This window comes from Zootermopsis nevadensis, unplaced genomic scaffold (genome assembly GCF_977971745.1).
Source record: "Zootermopsis nevadensis isolate Lab colony 2312 unplaced genomic scaffold, Znev_1.0 Znev_ptg000029l, whole genome shotgun sequence".
Classification (NCBI taxonomy): Eukaryota; Metazoa; Arthropoda; class Insecta; order Blattodea; family Termopsidae; genus Zootermopsis; species Zootermopsis nevadensis.
The window spans coordinates 594,059-618,466 of NW_028259161.1; the positions used below are offsets into that span (position 1 = coordinate 594,059).

At 43.8% G+C, this 24,408-nt stretch overlaps 1 protein-coding gene across 2 annotated transcripts in view; it reads right to left on the reverse strand.

Moving 5' to 3' along the window:
- LOC110837873 (membralin) overlaps positions 1 to 24,408 on the reverse strand; it is a 294,281-nt gene that overhangs the window by 148,545 nt on the left and 121,328 nt on the right. For both annotated transcript variants that reach the window (XR_015537727.1, XM_087358271.1), the window contains exon 14: positions 20,564 to 20,636. Coding sequence is in view for 1 of the 2 variants with exons in the window: in XM_087358271.1 (XP_087214397.1) it covers positions 20,564 to 20,636 (73 nt within the window). In the remaining variant the exon portion in view is untranslated. The remainder of the gene's footprint in view (positions 1 to 20,563; positions 20,637 to 24,408) is intronic.

Below are 24,408 nucleotides of genomic sequence, written 5' to 3' on the forward strand. Positions count from 1 at the left end.
GGATTCTATGGTAACCTGAAGGCCTACTTGCCATTGTTCAAAAGCAAATCATGGCTTTAGCCGTTGAGATATTAAGGAACAATTTTCATCTTCTAATCTTATAAAAACACCAAATTAATCAACACTAATAAAGATAAAAGAATAATTTATGGGTAAAAGACACAAAAACCCTTTGTAACATTAACACGGATCGTATTTTTTCCTATTAACTTGCATTTAACAAAACGAAGCAACAGAAACTGCTTGGATTAATTTGTGACGGCAATGCATTCGAAAGAAGGGTAGGAACACCAGTTAATTAGTGCCTGTCTGGAGCCACATCAATGGGAGGTGTATTGGACTGCGGGTCTCGAGGTTAGGTTGTAAGATCTGTTGTCAGCAGCGATTAAGACTCTTTGATGTTCGCGCGTCTGACTTTCGCTGCGAGACCAGTAGTCAGACTCATCCCCGACGAGAGGGTGTCATTCCAGGAAACAAACAGAGCTGAACGCACAGCATGATCGCTAATTAACCAGCATGACTACAAGGTGATCAAACACTCAAAAATGTTGGTATCTGAACCAAGATATTTCTCGGCCGGGAAAGACACGGCTAGGGCGTCGCCACGTCCGGGCTGCATAATGGAGTTCAGCGATCAGCCTCATGCTGGCTGCTGCGACCGAACTCCCACCGCCCGATCATATTCAGTGCATCTTATACCACAGATTCGCACCTTATCTCTCTAATATACGTATATATTCTGATGTCGTCCTCCGCCATTACGTCTCGTGGATGTGCCAAGTGGCTTCTTCCTCTGAGGTTAACCAACTACAATTTCCTTCCGAGGAACATGCTGCGTGCATCTTCAGGAAAGAGCATGAAGGTGGTGACAGCAGGTTCGTAGGAAGAGCTGATATACGTACAACCAGAAAACTACATGACGCAAGGACCACAAGCAGTTTCCGAATTACGAAATATTCCGTTGTTCGAACAAGTTTCTATACAATTCGTTGTTATCGACGCCCCACACACACGCAAAAAATTCCTAAAGAAATGCCTCTTTGTAGAAGGTCCTCTGTGATGCTCGCATGCCCACATTTTCCACCTTTTTCCTACTTTATGCGCACTTCTGCCTATTATGCCAACGTTATTAACTGCATTTGTACCCGAGGCTTTGAAATACACGACTTCCATTCGAGTGGGTCTCTCACACACACGCGTGTTCATCACAAGCCGCATATCTCTTCTCGTTGCTACAGAAACCGCCGAGCTGTTGGACTGGGGAGTCCCCTCCATTGTTCAACAGACGGAAAGAAATACAGAAGCCCTACTGGGAAAGTTGCAACATGACATCCAAGTTCACTTTGCTATTCAGTAAATTCTTTTTGCCTTTCAAACAAAATACATAGAAATTTCAGGACGTAAAAAAAAGGAATCGCAAACCATTCAATTTTATAAATGATGAAAGGTCCCGGTTGGATGTTCGTTAGACGGTTAGAGTGACGATATTTTCATTCCAGTTGACCGCAAAACCTCTTTTTGGACAGTGGACGTTTATCTGACATTTCATATCTGATTTCTAGTTGCTTTAACGTGTCTCACATGTACGTTCTACACACATCCACACGTGTATCCAGGAGCTTAACCTTTTTTACGTATTTTGCAAATTATTGGATTTCCTTATTATATTTTCACAAATGCTTACGAGTAACCACAAACTTAAAAACGTTCCTTCATCGTAACTTAGCGCTATTTATGATCTATAGACGGCGTTCTTCTGGATTGTAGTGCCGTGTAGTATTTTGGCCGTATGCTAACATTTCGGAAGAATATATTGCCTCCGTCTTCAGGGCTGAAATGAGGAGCGGATATCTTATATGCGGTTACGAGGAGGATCAGGCCAGGGGAAATGACCAATCGCAGTCACGGGACGAGGAGGGGAGATGGAGCAGTGTCCAGGCCAACAGAATAGGCCTTTTAGGGATACTAGAGGAAGTCTGGGTCGGGAGACAGAGAAGAGAACAGGAAACAGGGGTAAAGTGACCGTTTTGAGGATCAGAAATAAAGGAGGAATGAAGAGAAAGTCTTGGACGGAATTCTCTTCCTGCATATTTACTTACGTCTTCATGCAATGACGGAACGAACACAGTACTGCCACGTAACCCGAAAAATAAAAACGCCTTTAGCCACTTACGTTCAATGTGGCGGGACTTTATTCTAAACTGTGCAAATGTAATTATAGCAAATCCTCATACAAGTTACAGAAGTCCCGCTGAAACTAGTTAATCAGTTCTAATCATTAAATAGAAACAGTCCCTGCTGTAATTTTATTATTACTTTTCATTCCTGTAGGAACTGCAACCCCCCACCCGCCCCCCAAAAATAAAACTTCCCAGGACGCTGTCCTCTCGTCTGTTACTTTGTCTCTGGCGCAGTAACGCGGTCGCCAACGAGCAGCGGCACCGCTTGGGCCTGTTCCTGTTTCAGTGGGACGAATGTCTTAACATGAGCAAAGCGTGTGCTCCGGAAAGCAAATAAACTGAAGGCGAGAAAGTTCTTACGTAACAGGGAGACAAGAACAGGTGGATCGATAAAATAAAATAAGCTCTTTCACAATATTTAGAGCTGAAGAAAACATTACGATGGTCAAATATAGGACGAGCGGCACATGAAATACGCACTGGAGAGATAAAACAGCGCACAAAATACCAATTGGGAAACCGGAAGGCAAGAAACCACCTGGAAGACCCGGAATAGGACGGAAGGTCTATTTTAAATTCGCTATTAAATAAATAAAGTTTGCGGGGTAACACTGGTCTCAACATGCAGACCAGTGACGGGCTTTTTTGAACACGGAAATGAAGTTAGGAAGGGTAATTTATTGACTAGCTATTATGTTCCATCCAATTAGTCAATCGACGCTGTTTTACAAATATAGAAGCCTTATAAGCTCTTCTCATGATAAAAACGCACAAATTTCAACTGTTTCCGACTTGAAAATACCTCATCTTACAACATCCTAGATAAGCGAACCTAGACTAGTCCAAAAGCGTTTCTTTCTTTGTAACAACGTTTGATCAGATGACGGTCGAAGCTGCGACCTCAGCGCACTCTTTCTAAATTATTCCTTTAATTCCGCATAAAACTCGGTGTCCTGCGAAAACTCCGCCTACTTCCAGATACTCCTCAAGGGGTTTAAACGTCCCGCGCCCTTGGAGATGCGCGTTTTTATTTACTTTTTAAACAACAGTTCCGATATTTTATTCTTTGAAACAAGCACAGAGAGGGCAGATGATAAATGATTTGGCGGTAATCAAAGAGACTTCAGGGCGCCTCGGCACGTCATTAGTTCAAGCAGACATGTGGACGCGGCGTCGCGTAATGACGCCGTGTTATTGGCGGAATTCGTGTGACAATTCCAGCTGACAGACTACACTGAGGGAAGGAAAACTTGAAAACAGAATATTCGTAGTCCAGGAGGACGTGTGTTCGAGGTGTAATGGCCAGTGCTTGGTGGGAGTTCACTTATTGGGCACATGATGCTTGTAAAATGTTCTTAAAAGTTATAATTTTAGAGGAAGGGTAGAATCAGGTGCGTGCAGCTGATGCAGCGACGTTAAACGTCCTACTAACGACATATCAAACAAACAAAGACCAATTTTTATCCACCACATCCGGTAACAATTTCCTTGTTAACAAAGATCACAGCATCCCTCAATTAGAACATTTTCCTTTTCTCATCTCTCAAAGAGTGAGTGGATGTTTGTTGTAAGGTTGAGAGGGAGAGAGAACATTTTCAAACTTAATGTTTGACGAGTCGTCCTGGAAACTCGTAAGGGGGCTTCAGTTGTTACAGACTCCATTACCGCAGTGAGTGCGGGGTCTAGACCTGGTCTTGTTGGAGTTTTCTACTGCCATGTCAAAAACTCTGCAACCTTTGGCTGAGCAACCAACGCAACATACAGGAAGTTCCAAAAATGTTTAAACACTCAATGAATAAAATAAACGCATTATAATGAGCTAAACCATTACATACGTAAGTAAGCATTGCGACATAGGGAGTTAGTGAATTTAATGTAGAGAGATTGATAACAAGGCTAACATTCCGTATTATACGTCTTCTGAGACACTCCGTATGTGTTATGTATGAGGGCTCTTAATTTGTGAATTTGAATCTGCACCTTGGTGGAGAATCTTCGTTTCTGCAGATAGTACATTAGACATTATACAAATAAAGCAGAAACGTCCGCACAACAACTACAAGAAGGCGTCCACACGACACGCTGACGCACAGAAAAACACAAGGCAATAAACGATCCTAACCTAACCTCACTCTTTTTGCCATTCTCTCAAAAAGAAAATCCTAAAGGAAGCAGGGCGGTACGGCACTTCTTAGAACTCTGCGATTCTGTAGCATGGAAAGCTGGATCACATTGCATCTGGCATCATAATCGAAAAAAAAAAATCACCGGATTTTCTTGAGAGAAGAAAAAAGACGCTCATATGTGAGGACCCTCTACCCCTAACAGCTGTGACTGTCTTCTGTGCAAGGTAATTAATGCGAGTCGCAAGTAAGATAAATCACTGTTTTCTGTTTCCACGATTCGAGAATCGATCACTGGGCATTTCCCACGCAGTGACGCAGGTATTCAGGTGTTAACATTTGTTTCTGTTAGGAACAATGAAATAAACTCGCAGCCACAGACACGACATTTGATTCCCAGAGAAGCGAGGCATTCTTCCTCCTAATTCCGCGAGCGTCTCAATCCTTCGCCCGCCCACACGATTTACGACACGCTCTGTAAGAGGCTGAATATACTCGTTGCGTGGATTGAGCATACGAGACCTGGCAGCTAGAAGTAACAAACACCAAATTCTATAACTAAATCATGACAGAATCACAGCTTTTCTGTACTTTTAGGTCAGGTTTCTCGACGTATCTGGCAACAACAACAACAAACACAGGAGAAGTTGGTGGTAAAACTTACAGCAAGATAGTTCCAAGAAGCACACGTACTGTCATTACACAGTTCATAAAATGTCATTATCCAACCTACTGCAGTGAACTTTTGCAAAAGTATATTTTAGCCATGAAGAAGTAAGTAAGATTTCAGGTTCTCACTGCGGCGAGCATAAATATGGCTGTCTTGCAGGATGCTGCGCCCTACAGTCGATAGATTACTCATCGCCCTGAAAATGGGGCCAGTTATCACATCCGAAACAAATGTAAAACCTCGACCAGACTGCACGGCGCCACTTCCAAAAGACAACTGTCTTAGTACTCGACGTCGCGAGAACCTGAAAACCCGTTTATTGATAAGCAGAATGTGTGCGAAGTAGGCACAGTAGTTGATTCAGGGCCAGAAGACTAGCATCGGTCCAGAGAGCTAAGTGCGTTGCAGTAATATAGTAACTCTGGGGTGCCAACAATTCTGCACTTGCAGTGATTAGAACGTTTTTGGTGCGCTTGGCAGATCATTAATTCTTAAGTAGGCTGGTTATTTACTTAAGTCGCAGAATACAAGGAAAAGCTTGAATAAAGTCGTAAGGGAATGCTGAAGAGCACGTTCCCGCAATGTTTATTTGTATTCTGTTTCGGGAAAACAAGTTCTCTGTTTCTAAAGGAACTCCCTCTCGTAATAATAGAGATGTGATTGAGTTAGAAGCCCGAGCGGTAAAAGGAAACGATATTTCCTTCTTTTCCTCGGGGTCTGTAATTCCGTCGTGTTAATATTGCTTCCATGTCGAGAGACGTTGCACAACCAGAGACGAATCGAACGAGACCAGGAGAAATGTTGATTAAACCTGATAACATTCAAGGTAATAACAAACCTTCCAACGTCCCCATTTTACAGCGAGTACGTCAACGCAAGCAAAGGGAAGCTGCTGTCTGCCGAGGAGGAAACTCGAGTTACAGTGTCGAGATATCCAATCAATCTCCGCCCGGTATTGTCAGAGCAATAATCGTCCGAAGGAAACACGAGATCGGCAGGACACGTAGCACGCACTGCATGAAAATGAGGATCGGAAGAAAACTTTGATAAGCGTGCCTCAAGGTAAAATGCCACTTGCGAAACCTAGACGCAGACTGGAGGAAAGTATTAAAATTCATGTTAAGGAAATTTTGTGTGGATTTTGACCGGATTCCAGAAATGAGTGAATGCAATGAAAATTATAATTCCACAGACGCAGGAAATATTTTGAACAGCTGAGAACGTACTTTCTCAACTGTCCACGTCTCAAGGTTACAAGAAGAAGAAGAAGATAAATGATCAATAATCGGGAGGAGACAAATATATGGACTAAGGAAACGATCGTGCAGTATTTCATGTATTTCTGGCATTCGCTTGCCGAGATTACAATAATATTAGCTATTATCAGTTGGTCAAATAGGCACCTAAAAAGAGCAGAGGACCCCGGTCTGAGGCTAGCTAACCAGGGCACCCAGTGGTTGGAACAACAAGAGAATAATTTTACAGAATGCTGGGCACCATCGTCACGAGCTTTCAAACCTCGAAAAATCTGCATGTCTGCCGGGAATCGCACTCCTCCGGCCGGCCAGTCAGTCGCTTCTCTGGCTGAGCAAACCTCTCTCTCTCTCTCTCCTCCCTCCGTTTTACGCGTGATTTTTTGAAAACCCATGTTGACAGCTGCTTTGCTTTATTTGGAAAGTACACGCCGAGAGCGTAGTTATGAAGTGTACGTCATAAGCTGCAGAGTCTATTACTCCCAAGCGCACCCTATGAATAATCAATGACATTACGTACAGAATCCCTTCTCAAACGACACTCTTTTAGAATGCATTAAACGGAGCGTTACATTATGATGCAAATAAAAAGAACCGTCTAGAAAATTTTACGGTCGCCAAATGAGTGGCTCGTCCTTCCCGATGCATTCAGCGCGTTAAAATGAAGGGCCCTCCTCACTCTCAAATAGCGTTCAGCTTACGTCATCACACCGTTCCCGCCCGCCGCTGAACAGAGCGCACGGCGGCGACTGATGCGATATTACCATCAAAACTGTTTGCTTTAAATCGATTTAAACGCGCAAAATACATTTCAGAGCGACTTCACAATGCAACTCAACTCATCACGGACGACGTCTCCCCCGCTTGGATTACTGAACTTTTAACATTACGACGCAGAATATGTCATAGCAGTAAAAGACGGCTTTCGAGACAAACAATCCCGAAATGTTCCGCTGTTCCCTTAAGAAAATGCTCCAAAAAGGGCCATGACCAATTCCCTATCACGCCTTTCCAATTAATTCTATGTTACATCACATTTGCATTTAAAAGAGCGTTTTTAAATAATCCAAAATCAGAAAAAGGCCAAGGAAATATTAAAAACAAGAACAATTGGTCAGTGAAGGCTGATTTCTATCGTACAAATCACCCGATTTACGCTTAACAGACGCACCTCTTTGAACACGACGCATGTTTCAAGCAAACTAGTGGAAACTGACGACCACTGAAGACAGCACGAATGCAGAGTGAGGGTCTCGAACCCAAAGCCGGTTAGTTGTGAAACGCCGTTTTTCTTTTTTTTTTCTTTTCGGAAAAACGTCGCAGGACCGAAGTAACATCGCACTGATCCCACTAAGAGCTTCGTGTCTCATTTTCTAACAAGCATCCAGTGTGCAAAACTGAACCAACAAAATGAACTTGCAGGCCAGCCCTAATGGTAGGAACGCTCACATTTTTTAACAGGATCGTAAAACGGATAGGCAGAAAGTTCCCTCCTGGTGGTAGTGGTGGGGGGAGGAGGAAATAAGAGACACGCAAGCCCATCCACCCCTCCCCCCCTGCCGCCTGCCCCAATCCGCTATCAGACGTTCAAATTAAACGTTTAATCGGATTTCTTCCAGGGCGCCAGCTCGGATTCAATTAATGATGGACGCTCCACCTTAATTCGGTTGGAGAGAAGAAAGGGCGAGCAGGCAGAGAGAGAGAGAGAGAGGGAGAGGCAGTGTATGGAAATATGGCCATAATAAACAAGAGCAGACTTGCAGCAATTCAGACACGGGATTCAGCCGCGACCAGCAAACCGGGTTTTATTTTCCCGCCGCACGGAGTTCAAAACAACAATTTTTCATATCTCGAAAACACACGAGGATGCAGGAGGGCGGCGGCAAAATGGGGCCGCGACGTTCCGTCGGCCCGCACTGACCTACCGAACTGGTCTTGCTACTTATTATCAGGTCCCGAGCTAAGTGATGTTAAACGAGATAAGTGATGTTAAACGAGTTTTTTAAAAATTGAAACATCTCGTGTTAGGAAAGATGGTGAGAATTTTAAGAACGAGGCGAGAGATGAGGAACTCAGCTACCAACCATTATTGATCAGTCTTTTGGTTACTCATTAGGTAAATACATTTCTTGACTTGGCTAAGAATCCCGTAGGATCATTTACACAATTACGAGTCAGCTCAATCCATAAATAAACCCCAGGACCGATTTATTTAGAATCCTTTTTAATACTTTCCTTCAATACGCCTCCTGGTCTCACAAATGGCTTCCTACTTTCAGATTATCCCACAAAATTCCTCATAAATTTCTTATTTAACCTTTCACGCTGCACGTACTAACCTAACCTCAAGTCTCATTACCTAATGCAATTAACACTACTTTGCTAAGACTGTGAGTATCTGATGATGAAGGCAGCACGTTCCTCTAAAACGTTGGCACACAGACAAAACACCGCACGGCGAAACAACCAGCAAGATCATCGATGTGAGCCGCTGCGTTGATCAGTAAGCAATTTTCTTACTTCGTTCCCTTGTCGAAACGAAAATCGCGCTGACTGCGCACTCTGCAATAGACAGTTCTCGTCACAGAACATAATTCGATACGACAGTTCCAGTCGCCTTCAGATCGCTCTTCCTGTTGCTGCTGTCATCATTACTGTTTCTATAATGACGACTGATCTGCATCATGAAGGCGCTGCTCCTGCACTGCGAGAGGTCAATCACACGCCGTCTTTCCTCCGTATACTGCGTTCCAGCGTTTTTGGCCGCTGAACTTCGTGAAATGGAACCTCGGAGCGAGTCACTTAACAGAAGTTTGCTGGAAGGGATGGCACCAGGCCACGTACAGTACACTCCAAATAAAATGTCACCACGGTAATTAACACTGCAGAGAGTATTAGATAACTGTATCTTCTTCACAACTCTTCCACTCCTCACAGACCATCGCTTTCTGACATATCACTTGATTCATCACTACAGCTGCTGCTGTTCACTCCATTATCTTCAATTATAATATGTTCGATAGCTTCTTCGATCATGCCTTCTTGCTCATAATAAATTTGTCCTAGTTTTTCCACATGCTGACATACATTATCCCATTCCACTCGCCCAATTTCTTTGAATCTCTGGCGACACAGATGCTCGACGTCCTTAATTTTAAATGTGTTCTTGCTTGCAACCCATTGTTTTACATCTGCCCAAATAAGTTCAGTGGGGTTTAAATCGGGTTGGTACGGCAGAAGTCTCAGCACAGTATGTTTTTGTCTGTTGAAATCTGAATAATCACATAATATTTCTGCTTTGACTTATTTAATATGATTAAATTGTACAGTTGAGCTTTCAATGTCACAAAATGGGATGTTTCTTTCCAATAACCAGGCTTTCATTTCGTCCTTTGAGTAAGACGGTGGTTTGTCTGTCTGTCTGAGTGTTGTGATATGAGGCATTATCAATGACCAGAAAGGAGATTGCAACAAACGTGTGGTATGTCACAAGACAGCAATTATCAGTCTTCCACTCTGACGCAGAGTGTACTTCATTGAATGGTCCGCACACTGGGCTCTCCCTTCAAGGTCAGCGGCCATAATCGGTGGATCCAGTTCTGAAGACCGGACAGCAGACGACTCCCTTGTCTTGAGAGCAACCGCCCCGACGTTATAGGACTTTCCCATGGACCTGCAGTAATTCTAGCGAAGAGAAGAAAGGATGACGGGGGAGAAAGGCTTCTTCTTCTTCTTCTTCTAAGCAAAGGTAATCCTAGCCGAATGGAGAAGTCCGTGGCTGACTAGAAAGAGACAGCCAGAAAATAGAGGAAAGAGCAAAGTTCAAAAGCCGGAAGGAAAGCACTACCAGACTTTTCAATTAAAAAAAAAGGAAAAAGTATGTGTGAGGCACGGCGAGAGGTGAGGAGGGGGTGAATCCGCTGCATAGAAACAGAGGCCGTAGATAGACAGGACTAAAGGAAACGCGGGAGAGAGAGAGAGAGAGAGAGAGAGAGAGATTTACAAGGAACGGCAATTTTTTCCTTTCCTTTCCTTTCCTCGTTACACTAAACATAAGCCCCCTCAAAACGACGGAGAGACCGTCGCAATGTAAACAGCGCTGTGATGTTAGAAACACAAATTACAAGTTTAAAGTCCGTGGGATCGGACAGCAGATCGAGACGGAACAGCCACGTCGCACTACGCCTGCGATTGCCGGAGTGCGATGGCCTGACTTCAAGTGTGCACGACCGTAATTTTACCTGCTGTTTTGTATTGGTGCGAAAACGATCCTCCTACTCCGAGGGAGCGACACAGATTCTGGTGTTGTGCCTTACGACACCGCACAGCGCTGCGTTCATCTCTGAGGCATAAGTCGTCTACCCTGAATACGGAGACGGAGGCTTCCTCGGGCCGTTTCGTGACCGCCCGCAGTATTACGCGGTGTCGTGACGAAGAACATCACAATGCACGCTTTTACCTTCTCGAAATCTTCGAATCTCTAACAGATTACACGGTGTTTACAAAACGTAGTTCTGAGCAGAGTTTTCGTTGTAGGAAAGAGAAAGTAAGAGAGAAATGGGAAAATTACGTAACGATCCGCTGATTTCTCATCAGACGCCACGTAATCTACACAGTTCACAAGACACTGCTGAATGAGACCACCGACTGCCGCGCGTTACTCACACAAACACAATGACAAGACCGTGTTTTGCAAGAACCGTAAGAGAAGCAATATTCATAAAAATTAATTATGTCCGCGTTTTTCTTTTTTCCTAACATAAAACACTCGAAAATAACTTATTCTTGAAGATTTCTGTCTTCTGGGTTGTTGCGCTGTGTAGTCTGGTCGATGTTAATCGACGTTTTGTAGGTCATACTGCCTCCATCATCAGGGCGGTGAGTACGAAGATTTCTGTCTTCTGGGTTGTTGCGCTGTGTAGTCTGGTCGATGCTAACCAACGTTTCAGAGGTCATACTGCCTCCGTCATCAGGGCGATGAGTATGAAGATTTCTGTCTTCTGGGTTGTTGCGCTGTGCAGTTTGGTCGATGTTAACCAACGTTTCAGGGGTCATACTGCCTCCGTCATCAGGGCGATTACCAGACTACACAGCGCAACAACCCAGAAGACGGAAATCTTCATACTCACCGCTGTGAGAACCTCAGCTCTTACAACTTATTCTTGTTCTGTTGGACTTGGAAACATTGACTGAACGAAACCAAGTCGTACGTAATCTGTCACTGATTCTCTCTAAATTCAGAACGCGACTTCGTGTGCTAAGAAGCACAAACATGGCGGCAGAGCTAAGTCTGAAAGGAAAATGTACAAGCTTGGGTCCGACCTGATGAACTTATTAATTTCTGCGATTACAGGAGATGCATCTTCAGGGACAGAATACAGCAATTCAGTAGAAAGTAATTTTCGCACCTTCGGTCGCCTCCCTCCCTGCACACAAAACGGGCCTTCGTCCGTGCGCACACATTATTAATAATTATGCGCATGGCGGAATTACAGTGTTCGCTCCATTAACCTACTGCTATATGGAAATTAAATGTTCGACTGCTCTGCTAGCAAAAACCATCCGGAGGAACAACAAAAATAAACCCGCCAACTATTCAGCTCGTAACAGCGGAGAAGCGGGGGAAAAAGTTTTACAACACCACACTTAAATGAACTGTGCGAATGTGCAGAGAGATTTCAAATGTCCGTGGTCCAGACCGCAGCAGCGCGACGATGCATAAACCAAGCCTGTCAGCAAAATAGGAGCGAACAATACAACAAACACACATGCGATATGTTTGTTGGCGGGGCACAGAGGATCATATTCTTCTGGATTCAATTAGCTAGTATTCATTGCTGCACAAATGCACGGGCGGCAATTATACGTCATTCATATTTTAATCTATTGATGTCTCATCACAGTCCATATTTATCGTTCTTACATAATTGCACCGTAACTATTAACAATAAAGTAATTACAACTGTTCTGTTCATTTCCGATTCGCTTGCGGGCCGAACACATCAAATCACGCGTATCTGCAGCGAATGAGACATTATGAACTACTTAAAGGCAGTCACCGCTTGCAGTGGTTTACTGGCTTCTGGTTTTCGAAAAGATGAAAGTAGAGTGTGGGGTGTAATGAACATAAACTGCCTTCAATTATGGACTGATGCATAAATCCTGTAAGACTGTGTTTCAGCTACTCGCCTCATTTGCATGTTATAACAGTGGCAGTACGAACTTGGAGCTGGGAACGAGAAATTCTAGTTCTGCACAAAACAAAAGTCTACGTGTGCAATTACATGCATGCAGACAGCAACTGAAAAAAACGTTCACGTGCACGGAACTTAAAGAGTCTGCTAACGCGATACAGCAAAAGCCAGCGTTCTTGGAAAATATTTGCAAACAAATGTACGTGTTTTTACACAATGTTAATTAAATGCCTCGCATTTACATGGCTGAGCCTTGTACATGGGCATGATAAGTTTGTAATAGCTTTAAGTTTGAAACAGCTACTCGATGTGTAACTACTGCAGAAGTCCAGCGTCCGAGTACGTTCCTCTGCTCTCACTTACGAATTGCATGGCTTAAACCAGTACGGAGGGAAACTTCGTAGCTTGTAGGCTAATGTACGTATACCGAATATTGTTACGGTGATAAAAGCCAGGAGAATGAGGTAAGAAAGAGAGAGATATATAAGAAACAGACAGACAAACAGCCTGGAAGGATGAGGTCGCTCAGGTAAAAGACGCTGGCAAGAAGACAATATTAAAATATGTCTTAAACACGCAAAGGTTTGAGAGTGTGGACGAGACTGACACGGCTCATAATGTGATTCAGTGACGAGCTTTTGTGAACGCGGCAACGAACCACGACTATCAGCTTTCTGAGGACGATTCTGCATTTATCTCACCACACGCATTAGGCAATATTTACATTCGTAACATATTTTGTCTCGGTCTCATGCCATTGTCCTCCACTCAGTACAGATCTCAGAAGAATTTATCAGTGTCTTCCAGAGCACCGTCTACTATCGGACTGAGTCATGCGACCAGGAGGTCTGCGTCATTGATGACTTGATGTGACAGTCTCTACGTGAATTTTCCGACACCTTCACTCTACTTGCAAGTAGTTTTGCTAGCGACTTTTTCTCGAGAAAATATTTGTATTCTCTGTTGCCTTTTAATGTGTGGGTTAATCAGATACATGGGCCGGCCCCTACTCAGAGTCATATGAATGCAGTCTACACCTTCCCAGACAGATTCCATGCCCTCAACGTGCATCACAGTTCGCAAAAGTGCAAGGGATGTAGCTTGTTAGCCAGTATCCCATTTTGCTCTTTGTAGCAGGCGATTCCCTGGATTTCACCGCCGCTCAGGTAGACGAACAGACGACGGCAATTAAACGTTCTTGCAACATCCGAAGTTTGTGAAGCCTCGCGTCTACAGGCTCAGGTTAGGAGGAAGTGAGAGAAAAGCATCTCAAAAGAGAAGCGATAGATAACTTCATTTTCATTCCCAGGCAAGGTAGATGACATCTCTGAAACATATTTCACAGTCCCTTCAACAATTATAATCCAATTATAAAGACGTCTACTCCAACAACGATTCGTTCATCTACCAAACCTCACACCAACGCGCGGTTACTCTTACAGGCCTATTGGCTGAGTGGGATCGCGATGCTGTGGTGTCATTTACATGCTCGAATTTAAAAGGAGTCGACAGAAATATAAGGAGAATCGATCCCGACTCATCAAATTCCATTTTGAAAGTGGAATGGGTAAAATGTTCCTTTACCGAAAACGTTTCGGCCCGAGAATATAAAATGACAATTTTTCTTTAACAAGGAAATTAAAAACAGGATTGGACCGCAAAATATTCTGTTTCAATGCGGGAATTATACACGCTGTGCGCGTGGTGCAGTATTTATGTGTCAAGAAACGTCCGTAATAGGCATGGAGTGAAAAAAACAACAACAACAAGCATTCATAAATTACGTCATACGCAAGGTTTAATATGGAAAACTTGTCCGTGTTGTGTCGTGTGTATTTGTTGGTGGGCAGAGAGTTTCAACCTGCGCGGACATTTTGGAACACAATTCTCAACTTCTGCGGGCACAAAGCTGTCCACTTCCACAGAAGCACACATCCACAATTCAGTGCTGAAATGATTTTCCTAGTCCTGTAAGGTTGGTCTCGGAATGCTGCGTTTTTATTTGGCCAAACACGTGTCCATGTATGGAATCCAAATTCGGCGCCGATAATTCGGGTTGCTATAATGTCAAGTAAAGAAGCCGATACATAAATTAGCGGAGCGTACATTTGACTACACTACGTTATTCTTGAGAACACGCAAATCAATTCTCTTCCTCATTCCGATTATGCATGATGACAAGGCCTGCATTCAACTAACTAAAACTCCTATTATCCCCTCAAAATCCGGGATGTCACAACGTCCAAGAGCCGTATTAAAGATCCATTTTTCTTGTGAATACAGTTGAGATTTCAGGTTCTCATGGCGGCGAGAATAAAGTTCGTGGCCTTCTTGGATTTCGCTCCGTGCAGTCTCATAGACGTTTTCCGGAGGTGCGCGCTATCTCCATCATCAGGGTGACGAGTGAAATCACCTGATGATGGAGATGGTACGGACTCCTAAAACGTCGCTGAACTTCTGCGAGACTACATGGCATAAGATCCCCGAAGCTTGCCATCTTCACTGTGAATATCAGTCCAGGACAAAGACGGATTGTGAATATCGGCTTTTCTTTTAAACATAGGCTGTTAACATTTCAGTGCTTAGACATAAACGTATCACGATGGCAAAGAACGCTATTCAAGACATCCCATACTGAACGACAGAGTCAATATTTTACAAGTATCTCTAAAATCCTTTTCAATATACAGACCATCACGCGTTCAGCTCACGGCATCTCACTTTGGTACGTAAAATCCGAGCACATTTATCGTCTCTCCGGGCAAAATACTGGTGCAGATGGATCGACCTAACCAATTAACGAATTCAATCAGAACACTGGCCCACGTCCGTCTAACAAACATAAATTGAAACTAATTGGTTTGTATACTGAAAGGACAAAGAAACTATGAGAAAGAAGCCTCAATGTCTGTACTAGTAATAACAGAAAACACGTAACTTTCTTTCTAACGAAGGCAGCTGACTGGGCGACAGTCAGACAGATAATGTCTTATATAAAATAAACATTCAGTGCAACTCACTTGTAACTGTTATTAGCAGCGCAACTATTTTCATCCCTAGGGACACGTTCATGAAGAAAGGAAACATCTTATTACAGACCCCAAAATAAAGGCATACGGAGGCAGCAGATTTCTGAAAACCTCTGCAACTTACACTGACCACATCGCGTCACAACCCAGATTACCAAGGGCTGACGTCATCCAACGCAAGCCTCCTTCTAAGGAACATTTTTAATTGTCCCTTCGTCTCAAACCCTCGTAACCGACGTCTCTTTGTGGGTATTTAAATTCCTTCCAGGAGCTTAATTCAAATACATTTTTACGTAATTTTCCTCTTTTTAGAATATTGCGTTGTGTTGTGTTCCGCTTACTTAGAGCTTATTACACGCGGAGTAAATGACTTAAATTAACATTAATTAAGCATCTCACATTATATAAACGTTTATTCTGTAAGTTACTGCTCGGAAACTTTATTTAACAGAGTCTGCTATCACTGTGGAGGAATTCTGCGCACGCACGTTTGCGCACCTTAAAGCTATTGCTTCTTTAGATGGGGTATGTTGACGCAACATTCAGTGCCTCAACCTGATCCAACTTGCAGACACGTTTGCCGATCAGAGAGAAACAATATTAATTAAACGAAATGGATTGATACGACCACAGTCTGCACGATGTCAAACAATCAGACGGCGATCGTGTGACACATGGACAATCACGATGCAGTGGTTGTCGCTAAAACCCTGTGTCCAGGCGACCACTGTCGGCCCAGAATTTGATCAGCGAAACCGGATGGGAAGCTCCTGAGTCCCTGAGACACCGACCTCACCTCAAATTCGCAGAGGCCATGTCGTTTTCATTTGATGCTATTCATTGTCTCTAACAGACAATAAGTCGACACGGCAGTCATAACGGACACTGCCACACACGACGTTTCGGGAGTCAGCCAAACAGCATTCATCGGATGAATTGTCATTATATCGACAGATATATTTACATCTACGTAATGTGAAGTCGCGAGCAGAAGAACTCCCGAAACGTCGTGTATACCAAAAATGCATCAGACAACAGACATTACTGCAGTGTGACCGATCAACAATTGTCACAGAGTTTCGCAAATCATTAGCCGCACACACACACACATTCAGTTAGGAGTGGAGCGGGCGACGTTGATGGTTTTCTGCTCGATTAGTCGCAGCAACGAGTTGGCGGTGCAGTCAGTGGAAGAAGGGCTGTGACTTGGTGTTCCACTGATAAGTCCGCCCGTACGTCATCCCGTCGACATGAAGTCTTACGGCCATACGCGTCGGAAACCCTCTAGTCGCGCTCTATAACCCAAAATTATGGAACAAGGCGTTCGTGGCATGTTGGTATGGAAACGAGCGACTACGACCTCCAAGTTCATCTGTTATTTAATGACACCGTTTCAAACAGAATGATGCAGAAGTTTAATCAGAACGCGGCGATGCGTGTGAGAATAAGTGCCATGGCGCGACGTTCTTCATCGCCAAGTCGGATCGCACGTGCCTCGGTAACGTAGGAGGAAGCACTGTACACCGAGTCAATACACATTTTACCTCATCATTAAGTTATTAGCCTGCATGCGTTTTAAGATTCGTCCACAACTACTCTTGCTTCAGTGAGACGAAGCTCCACGCTTTCTAAGATTACAGTAGTTGGAGGCAAGGACAAATTTCTGCTTTGCACCAGCTGAAAAATCCCTTGTATTCCAGTGAGTACCAGAGGCGGTCTGTACCGCGGGGGATATATTAGTATTAAAATAAGCTATCATCTCAGGTGGCTTGCAGTTTCAAATCTCGCTGGGGGGGGGGGGGGGGGGCATGCATTAGGCCAATGCCCGCGCTCTGCCTCACAATGCACCCGTCCCTTGCCCCAGGAAACCCACGAAATGCCCGAATGATTCAGCGTCGCAGAATTAATTCTAAAGCGGAATATGGCAATTTTAAACAACGAGTTTGCGACCGTCAAGGTAGTGGAGCTCTCGGGCTATTTCAGTTCGGAAACATTGCGCGCAAGTTGGGACGATGACGCACAGACTTCCTTCCGGAGTACAAATCCTTCAATCTGGTTAATAGAAACACGGATCATCTGTCAGTTTGCTGTCTCTTTTCCTGAGTCACTAATTACGGGGAGACTAACCGGCTTGGTGCCTCCTCCACAGGGTCTTCTTCTGTCGTCCATTGCAGACTGGCTCGCTCGCTGATTCAGTGGCTGAAGTGCTGGCTTCGTTTCTCGATTCGCTACTCTTTACTGTCTTCACACGAAAACCCTTTAGGGCCCAGAGGCAATTTCTCTTACTTACAGGTTTAACAAGCATTAAGCTTAGCTCTGCGTTTTGCCTATGTGCCATATTTATGGGTTTCGTTCGATTTTCAAAAAAAAGCTGTTATTTCCCTAAACAACATTAACCTAAACGGAGAAGTGTTTTGTTTTCCTCCTGCACGTTCAAATATTATTTACGCGAGCTTCGTACTTCGGGACGAAAGCACCCGAAAAGCGCGGAGAAACACGAGAGAACTGTAGCTGAGTAACACGAATAAATTCTTGGGTTATTTAGCGACGCCTTTGCAACTACATCAGTCACTTGGCGTCGAATGATGAAACAACTACGAAACAATGACTAGAGACAGCAGTAGTCTGTCTTAAGGCAGCTGATTATCCCCGGTCTCCGGGGCGACACTGAAACCCCAAAACTTGCCGAACACGACGTAGGAGTACTCACCATTCAATCGCTCAATAAACGTTCGATAAGTTGAAAGCTGTACGAGTTAAAAACGTTGATTTTTTAGTGACGACGTAAATGCCATAACAATTAACTCGGCATTTTCTTTTACGCGCTGGTAAATAAACTGGTTTGGAGACAGACATAACAACAAAATACACGCGAGCTTGCCACGCCTCAGTTTTTGGGGGAAGGAAAACTGCAGAGGAATCACGAGATGCCTTGAGGACCGCCCGTCCCACGTTCAAATAATGCTAAGTGCTTTGGTGGGATCCGTTCACTTGTTGCGCGGACAGCGCTGTTGCTAATTACCTAATGGGGAGAGGTCCCGAGCCATTCGTGGAGTGTCACGCGGAACAGGCTTCCGTTGCGGGTTCTCTCGTTCTGACCGCTCCTGGTTGCTTTTCTCCAGAGGTACCTGGTTTGAATCCAAGCCTGCCTTCACTGGAGATGTTCACAGTCCCATAGTCGGTTTCAGGCGCAATCCCATGGAGCGGAGCCCTTTCTAGAGATACCGGCAGTCGCTCAGTCGGTCCAGAGGTTTGCTACCTTACACGGAACGCAAAGGTCTATTATCGTGTTTACGAGAACCCGCCGCTGAAAACATCATGAGTTACATGTGTGCTATTAATTTCAGCATTTTGTTCCACGAGACACTTTTCAGAGAAATTAGAAAGTAATTTCGAGCCTGGCGGAAACTTGGAACCGTAAAACAAACTGCCATACTACGTTTGTGTACAAATAAAAATTAATTTGGCGATAAAGCATGTTAACAGACAGACACGGCCTCAAAACAATTCGTTCAATTCACTCACTTCGCGGAAGGATCACGCAAAATGGGTCAACATTACAGAATAAAGGGTGAACATAATCCGCCCTCCGTTACAGTTGGAATGTATAACCCTTCGGAACCCTAAAACACTGACTGCGCTACGAGTGCAGTCATCATTAATTGTTTATTCGGGTTTCTGGGGCATTACTACGAGTACAGAATCATTAACTTAAAACACAAATGTAAACATTTTCTGCATATTCGTTTTTTCAATCTGCTAAACGCCCACGTGCAATTTCGCACTTCGCCCGGGGACTCCGTCGCCAGTAGCGGATGCCAAGTGAGGAAGCGGCCTGTCTATATGGCGAGGATTAAGCGGGGGTTTAATACACCGCGCACATTCGAACGCGGCTGCCGTGTCAATCACGTTACACGCTTCTTGAGCGACCTACAATGCGTTTCCTCCACAAGGCAGGGGATGGATGTACGCACATGCTGGCACGCTGCGTGTGTCTACACGGTCGGGAGAAGCAAAACTTAGATCAAAGGCACAAAGTGTTCTCCGCATTATAACACACGCAACTATGAAAATGGATTACTGTAGTCCACGGGTGGCGCGCCATAATGGAAAGTTGTTGTGCTCGCTAAGAGGCTTTGCAAAATATTAATTGTTTCGAGTACGCTTAAGGCTCATTTCGTCATAAATGTGTGTCCTTTCCAAATATGGAAACGCGACCTCAGCACTGCAGAAAAATAGTACCGAGTACTGAAAAAAGATGACGCACATAAACAGCACGAACCCTTTTCATCTGCAAAAGGCTCATCTCCGTTGTCTTTTTCGGCACTGACGACAACGTGGGAGGAAGATTTCGACGGAATCCACCGCGTATAAGATCCATCTGTAATACAATTTTTGTGGTTAGGGTGTGAAAACTAATTGAATTTACGGAACAACGACAGTTCAGAACGGCGTTGAATGCAGGAGTAAGGGAAATGGTTTGCGAATGGGCAGAGAGATTCGCGGGGAATGGGTTAAGGAGAAAATCGATTAGGGTATCCGGGAAAACAGAAGAATCAACACTAATGAAACTAGACCTGAAAGAATCAGGGCAAGATTGACTGTGTTGATTCAGTCCGGCCTGAGTTGATCAAGAATCTCATCAACGGCCGCCCTTGGGGAACAAGAAAAAATCGGTTGTGGCGTATTTCGAAGTTAAATCCCATAGTTGAAAGGAAACTGACTCCACGGAGCAGAGTCCTCGTTGAGAAGCCGGCGGTGCGACGAACTACGCAGTCAAGAAATTCCCCGCCTCTCACGAACACGAAAGCTCATCGCCGCGTTCACAACACGCCGCGGACTAAGGAAATCTGTGATCAGATTCAAAGTAAATAACCCCACCCCCACCCCCAGTCGAGATTCGAAGACGGTAAATCTCTAAAATACGTTTTCGCGAGATTAACTACAGCTGAGTACACAATTACAAGTGTTTCGTACGTGCTGGTGCCATACATTTTCAATTTGTAAATTCATTTCATCGCCAACACAGTAGCAGCTACTGTTTCGTTACGTGAAGCTTGAATTCAGAGTTTGGGTGACACAAATTGGGAGAGAACTGCGAGACAGCGACTTACCAGCAGAAGAGATTTTCATCAAACGTCGAATTTCATGAAGTCCCGACGTACGGGGCATCGCTAGTTGGCACACCTACAAGGAAAGATTCATGAACCTTTAATAAAATACAATAAAATTACAAGTGCCACTTTAGAACATTCAAATAAAGAAAGTGGCTTTGGGAAAATGACATCCAGAAATAGGCCTACACATTTAAAATTCTATTAGGTATTTATTAAACCATTGGTAAAATACGGCAGAGACACAGATTAAAGTTGACAGCGATAGAGGAAGGAAACTGGTAGTAACGAAAATTGCGGGGAGACGGAAATTGAACGTTAAAAAAGTATCTGAAGAAATTACCTGCTGCATAAAGATTACAGCCGTCTGTGTATAGAGCTTGGCTAGTAAGATGCAATGTGCACAGAATTTGGGTGGAGAAATCTTATGTAAAAAACTAATATAACCGAGGATACGACGGAAGTACAATATTTAGATTGCACAGATATAATATGTGAGTTCATTAATTGAAAGGAACAGGCTACGGATTACCTCCAGCAGCGGGAATTTCTGGCAGTATTCTGATGCCAATTTATTAACACAGAATTAACTGATTAATCAAGACCTGATACCTTACCATTACCTAAAAGTTGAACCGGCATTATGAATATTACAAATCTAAAATATGACATCAAACTTCACAGATACATGATAATCAAATGGCAGACGAGATTGGATTCCCTTGTGGAATTTTGGACGCCCCTGTCCTACGGCAAGACTAAGTGACTAAGCGCAGGCTTTAAGGCCAGTAAGATGGCCACGACAAGTGCGGGCACTAAAGTGCTTTATGCCCCGCTGTGATTGGGCTCCCTACTCGCAGCCATAACACTCTGACGGCTGGACTCGGGCTGATAACGGAGTCGTATGGCCCACCCCGAAGCAAAATAAATCAGACAACCCTGCTAAACACGTGTTTGTTTGCAAATGCACTGTCACTCCAAATAATAATATAATATTAATAATATTAGTAAATATCGCAAGGAAAAGTTATTTCATTCGAATATTTTTTTTAAAAAAAATTTGGTTCAGACTTGAAATACGCACGCAGAATGTGGACCAAAAGTCGTCTTCTTCACTGCAAATCAAAATTCTAGACGGAAGAGTCCTGCACCAACTTCAGACACACACACACACACCGCCCTTTCCAATAGCAGATTATTCCACGATCTCCATTAATTAACAAAGATCTTCAACAGAATTCGCTGTAAATTAAAAATGCTTACCAGGCGACAAACAGAAACAAGCACATTAACAAAACTCATAAAAATATTCTTCTTGGTTCCACCGCATATTTGCACGAGAAGCCTGAGAGTAAGAGATCGCTCGGGAGACCTTGACGTAGATGGGCGGAAAGAATCAAGCGGATCTGTGGGAGGTAGGAGTTGAAGGGGACTGGACTTTGTTGGCCCAGGACAGGGACCGGTGGAGGGCTTTCGTTAATTCGGTGATGAACCTTCGGGCTCGGTAAGCCATCTAGTTAGTTAGTTAGGGACTGGCATTTTAAATATTATTTAAGCGAGCGTAGGGCTTCACATAATGTTAAAAGGGTTGAAATGACAGTTCGCTCTTTCGGTAGGAGAAGACGGTGTTTTTCTGGAACGGTTTTCTTGGAATTTCAAACGGACGAGGAGACAAGCAAATTCCTGCTGACGTCAGCTGGACGTTGGGGGTTGATGATGCAGATCGGGAATAAACGACGTTCCACCCCTGCCACAACGACAAACAAGCAACTGTCGAACTGCGACACGTGCTATCTCGGCTGGAAAATGGAGACCACGTACAGAAAAAGCGACGCAAACAGCGAGACTCGAGTAACGTTCGTGCAACGTCGAAGTACCCCAGACGCAGGCCGAGCCCGAATATCTGACACGGGGGAAGCCTCGAGCCCTTGAAACTTCAGCACAAAATTCGCCTCGCCCTGCCTGGTCTTACTGTCGTAGCAACTTAGGTCCAATCCTCAAATAATTCTCTCGACCAAAACGAGATGTTCAGCTGTTCCATAATTCGAACAGAATCAGAGAAATATCCTAAGCGTCTATGATGCAGTCTTAGAGCAAGTGATCACGAACTGTAAAAGTACTTTTGGCAAGGAGGAGGATGTAGCAGTTCTTAAAAACCATGTAACAACTTTTAAAAAGATGCTGTAACATTTGAGAAATTAAGGCATCTTGCTACCTTACTTGTCTTGGTTAACTTTAATAATAACAGCAATTAGATATTAGGAATTCGAAGTACATTTATATATATATATATATATATATATATATATATATATATATATATACAAACCATGAAAAAGGTACATTTTAATATTTTACACAAAACGTCCCACGAGAAATAAAACAGTATGTTTGTAAAATTCCTTTTCTGCCACATTCTCTCTACTGGGATGTAAGAGAAGTATCTTGAGGAAACAGTGAAATTTATCATCATACACACATATAATCTTTAAACTGTACAAACACGAACGACTGAGTGGTGTGTCCAAGGATTTCTAGACCGTGAATAATCAGAAATATCAGACACGATGGAGTTAAACATTGTCATCTAAACTTTAGTGTCATCGTGAAGATCCTGTGTTACACAGTGTGGCCAATCAGAATGACCTGCTAACTACAGAATGTAGGTTCAGATAAACTGCTGGTTTTTCGTGTAGAAATAAAACTCGTTTTGTGGAAAGGTTAGATAAGACAAAAACTGCAAAACATCTATACAGAATAGCACCTAGATCACGTCGTACCTCTGTCCACATTCCAAGTACGAAAGCCAACGCATTTAAATATTTCCTATAACGTAAAATAGCACACAAACTTGGGTAGGAAACATCTGGCCGCATTTCTTCCGATGTCTGACCTCAGCTCCAAAAATGTAATCGGGGAACGCAGTCGCAAGCCTCGGTGTTTCGTCGCAAAGCGTCCTTCAGGCGACCCGTATCTCGGGGTTTGTTCACCCTCCACAGCCCCTGACATCAAGTGTCAGCAGTGATAATGAAGAAGATGATGTGGCTATTGTTACAGGTCGAGTAGGTAGGTAGCAGTGGAGCGTGGCTAAATGCGTCCATTACGATGTGAAAGGACACATTAATACGGGCATGTGTTGCCGTCGAAAGCGATGAGACCAACTGAGATGTAAGAAACGAGAGAGACAAGCAGGCCGGCGTCTCGATGCTGGCGCCACGTACCGACTGCTACAAAAATTAGTGTACTTAATGGCAGCTCGGTTTGGTAGATGAAGTTGTTCGTCCGCTCACGTTCAACAACTTACGGTTTCCTGGTCAATGCTCCTGCTACAAGAGGCGACGAAGTTCCCATCAGACACGCGGCTACTTGCAAATGCAGCACCGAAACAAGACACAGTAGGGCACGAATTCTTACATAAATCTATGGGGATTGACTGGGTTTGCTCGGACCGGTCCGTGCAGGATACAGTCCAGCGTCGTAATGGGCGTCCGGGATCAATTACACTAGGAAGTTTCTTGGCCACCTGAACAACTATAATTAAAGAAACCTACTACTTAAACTTTAACAAGAAATTATTAGATACACCAAAAAAAAAAAGGAAATCCGTCAGACCCTCAACAAAGGTCTGTCCATCCACAGAGCATGCTGTGTTTCAAAATAAACGGGCCATAACAAACCAAGCTGCTATTAATACAAGCTCAGAATATGTACCAAGTTATTAAATTTTAGATGTTGTAAATTTCTGAAAGTTGTTGATAATTTTAACGTGACGTTCTTAACCGAGATCGCGTGCAAGTTAAGTGTCATTTGGAGACAACTCTAGCGCACAGGGTCCAGGGATACGC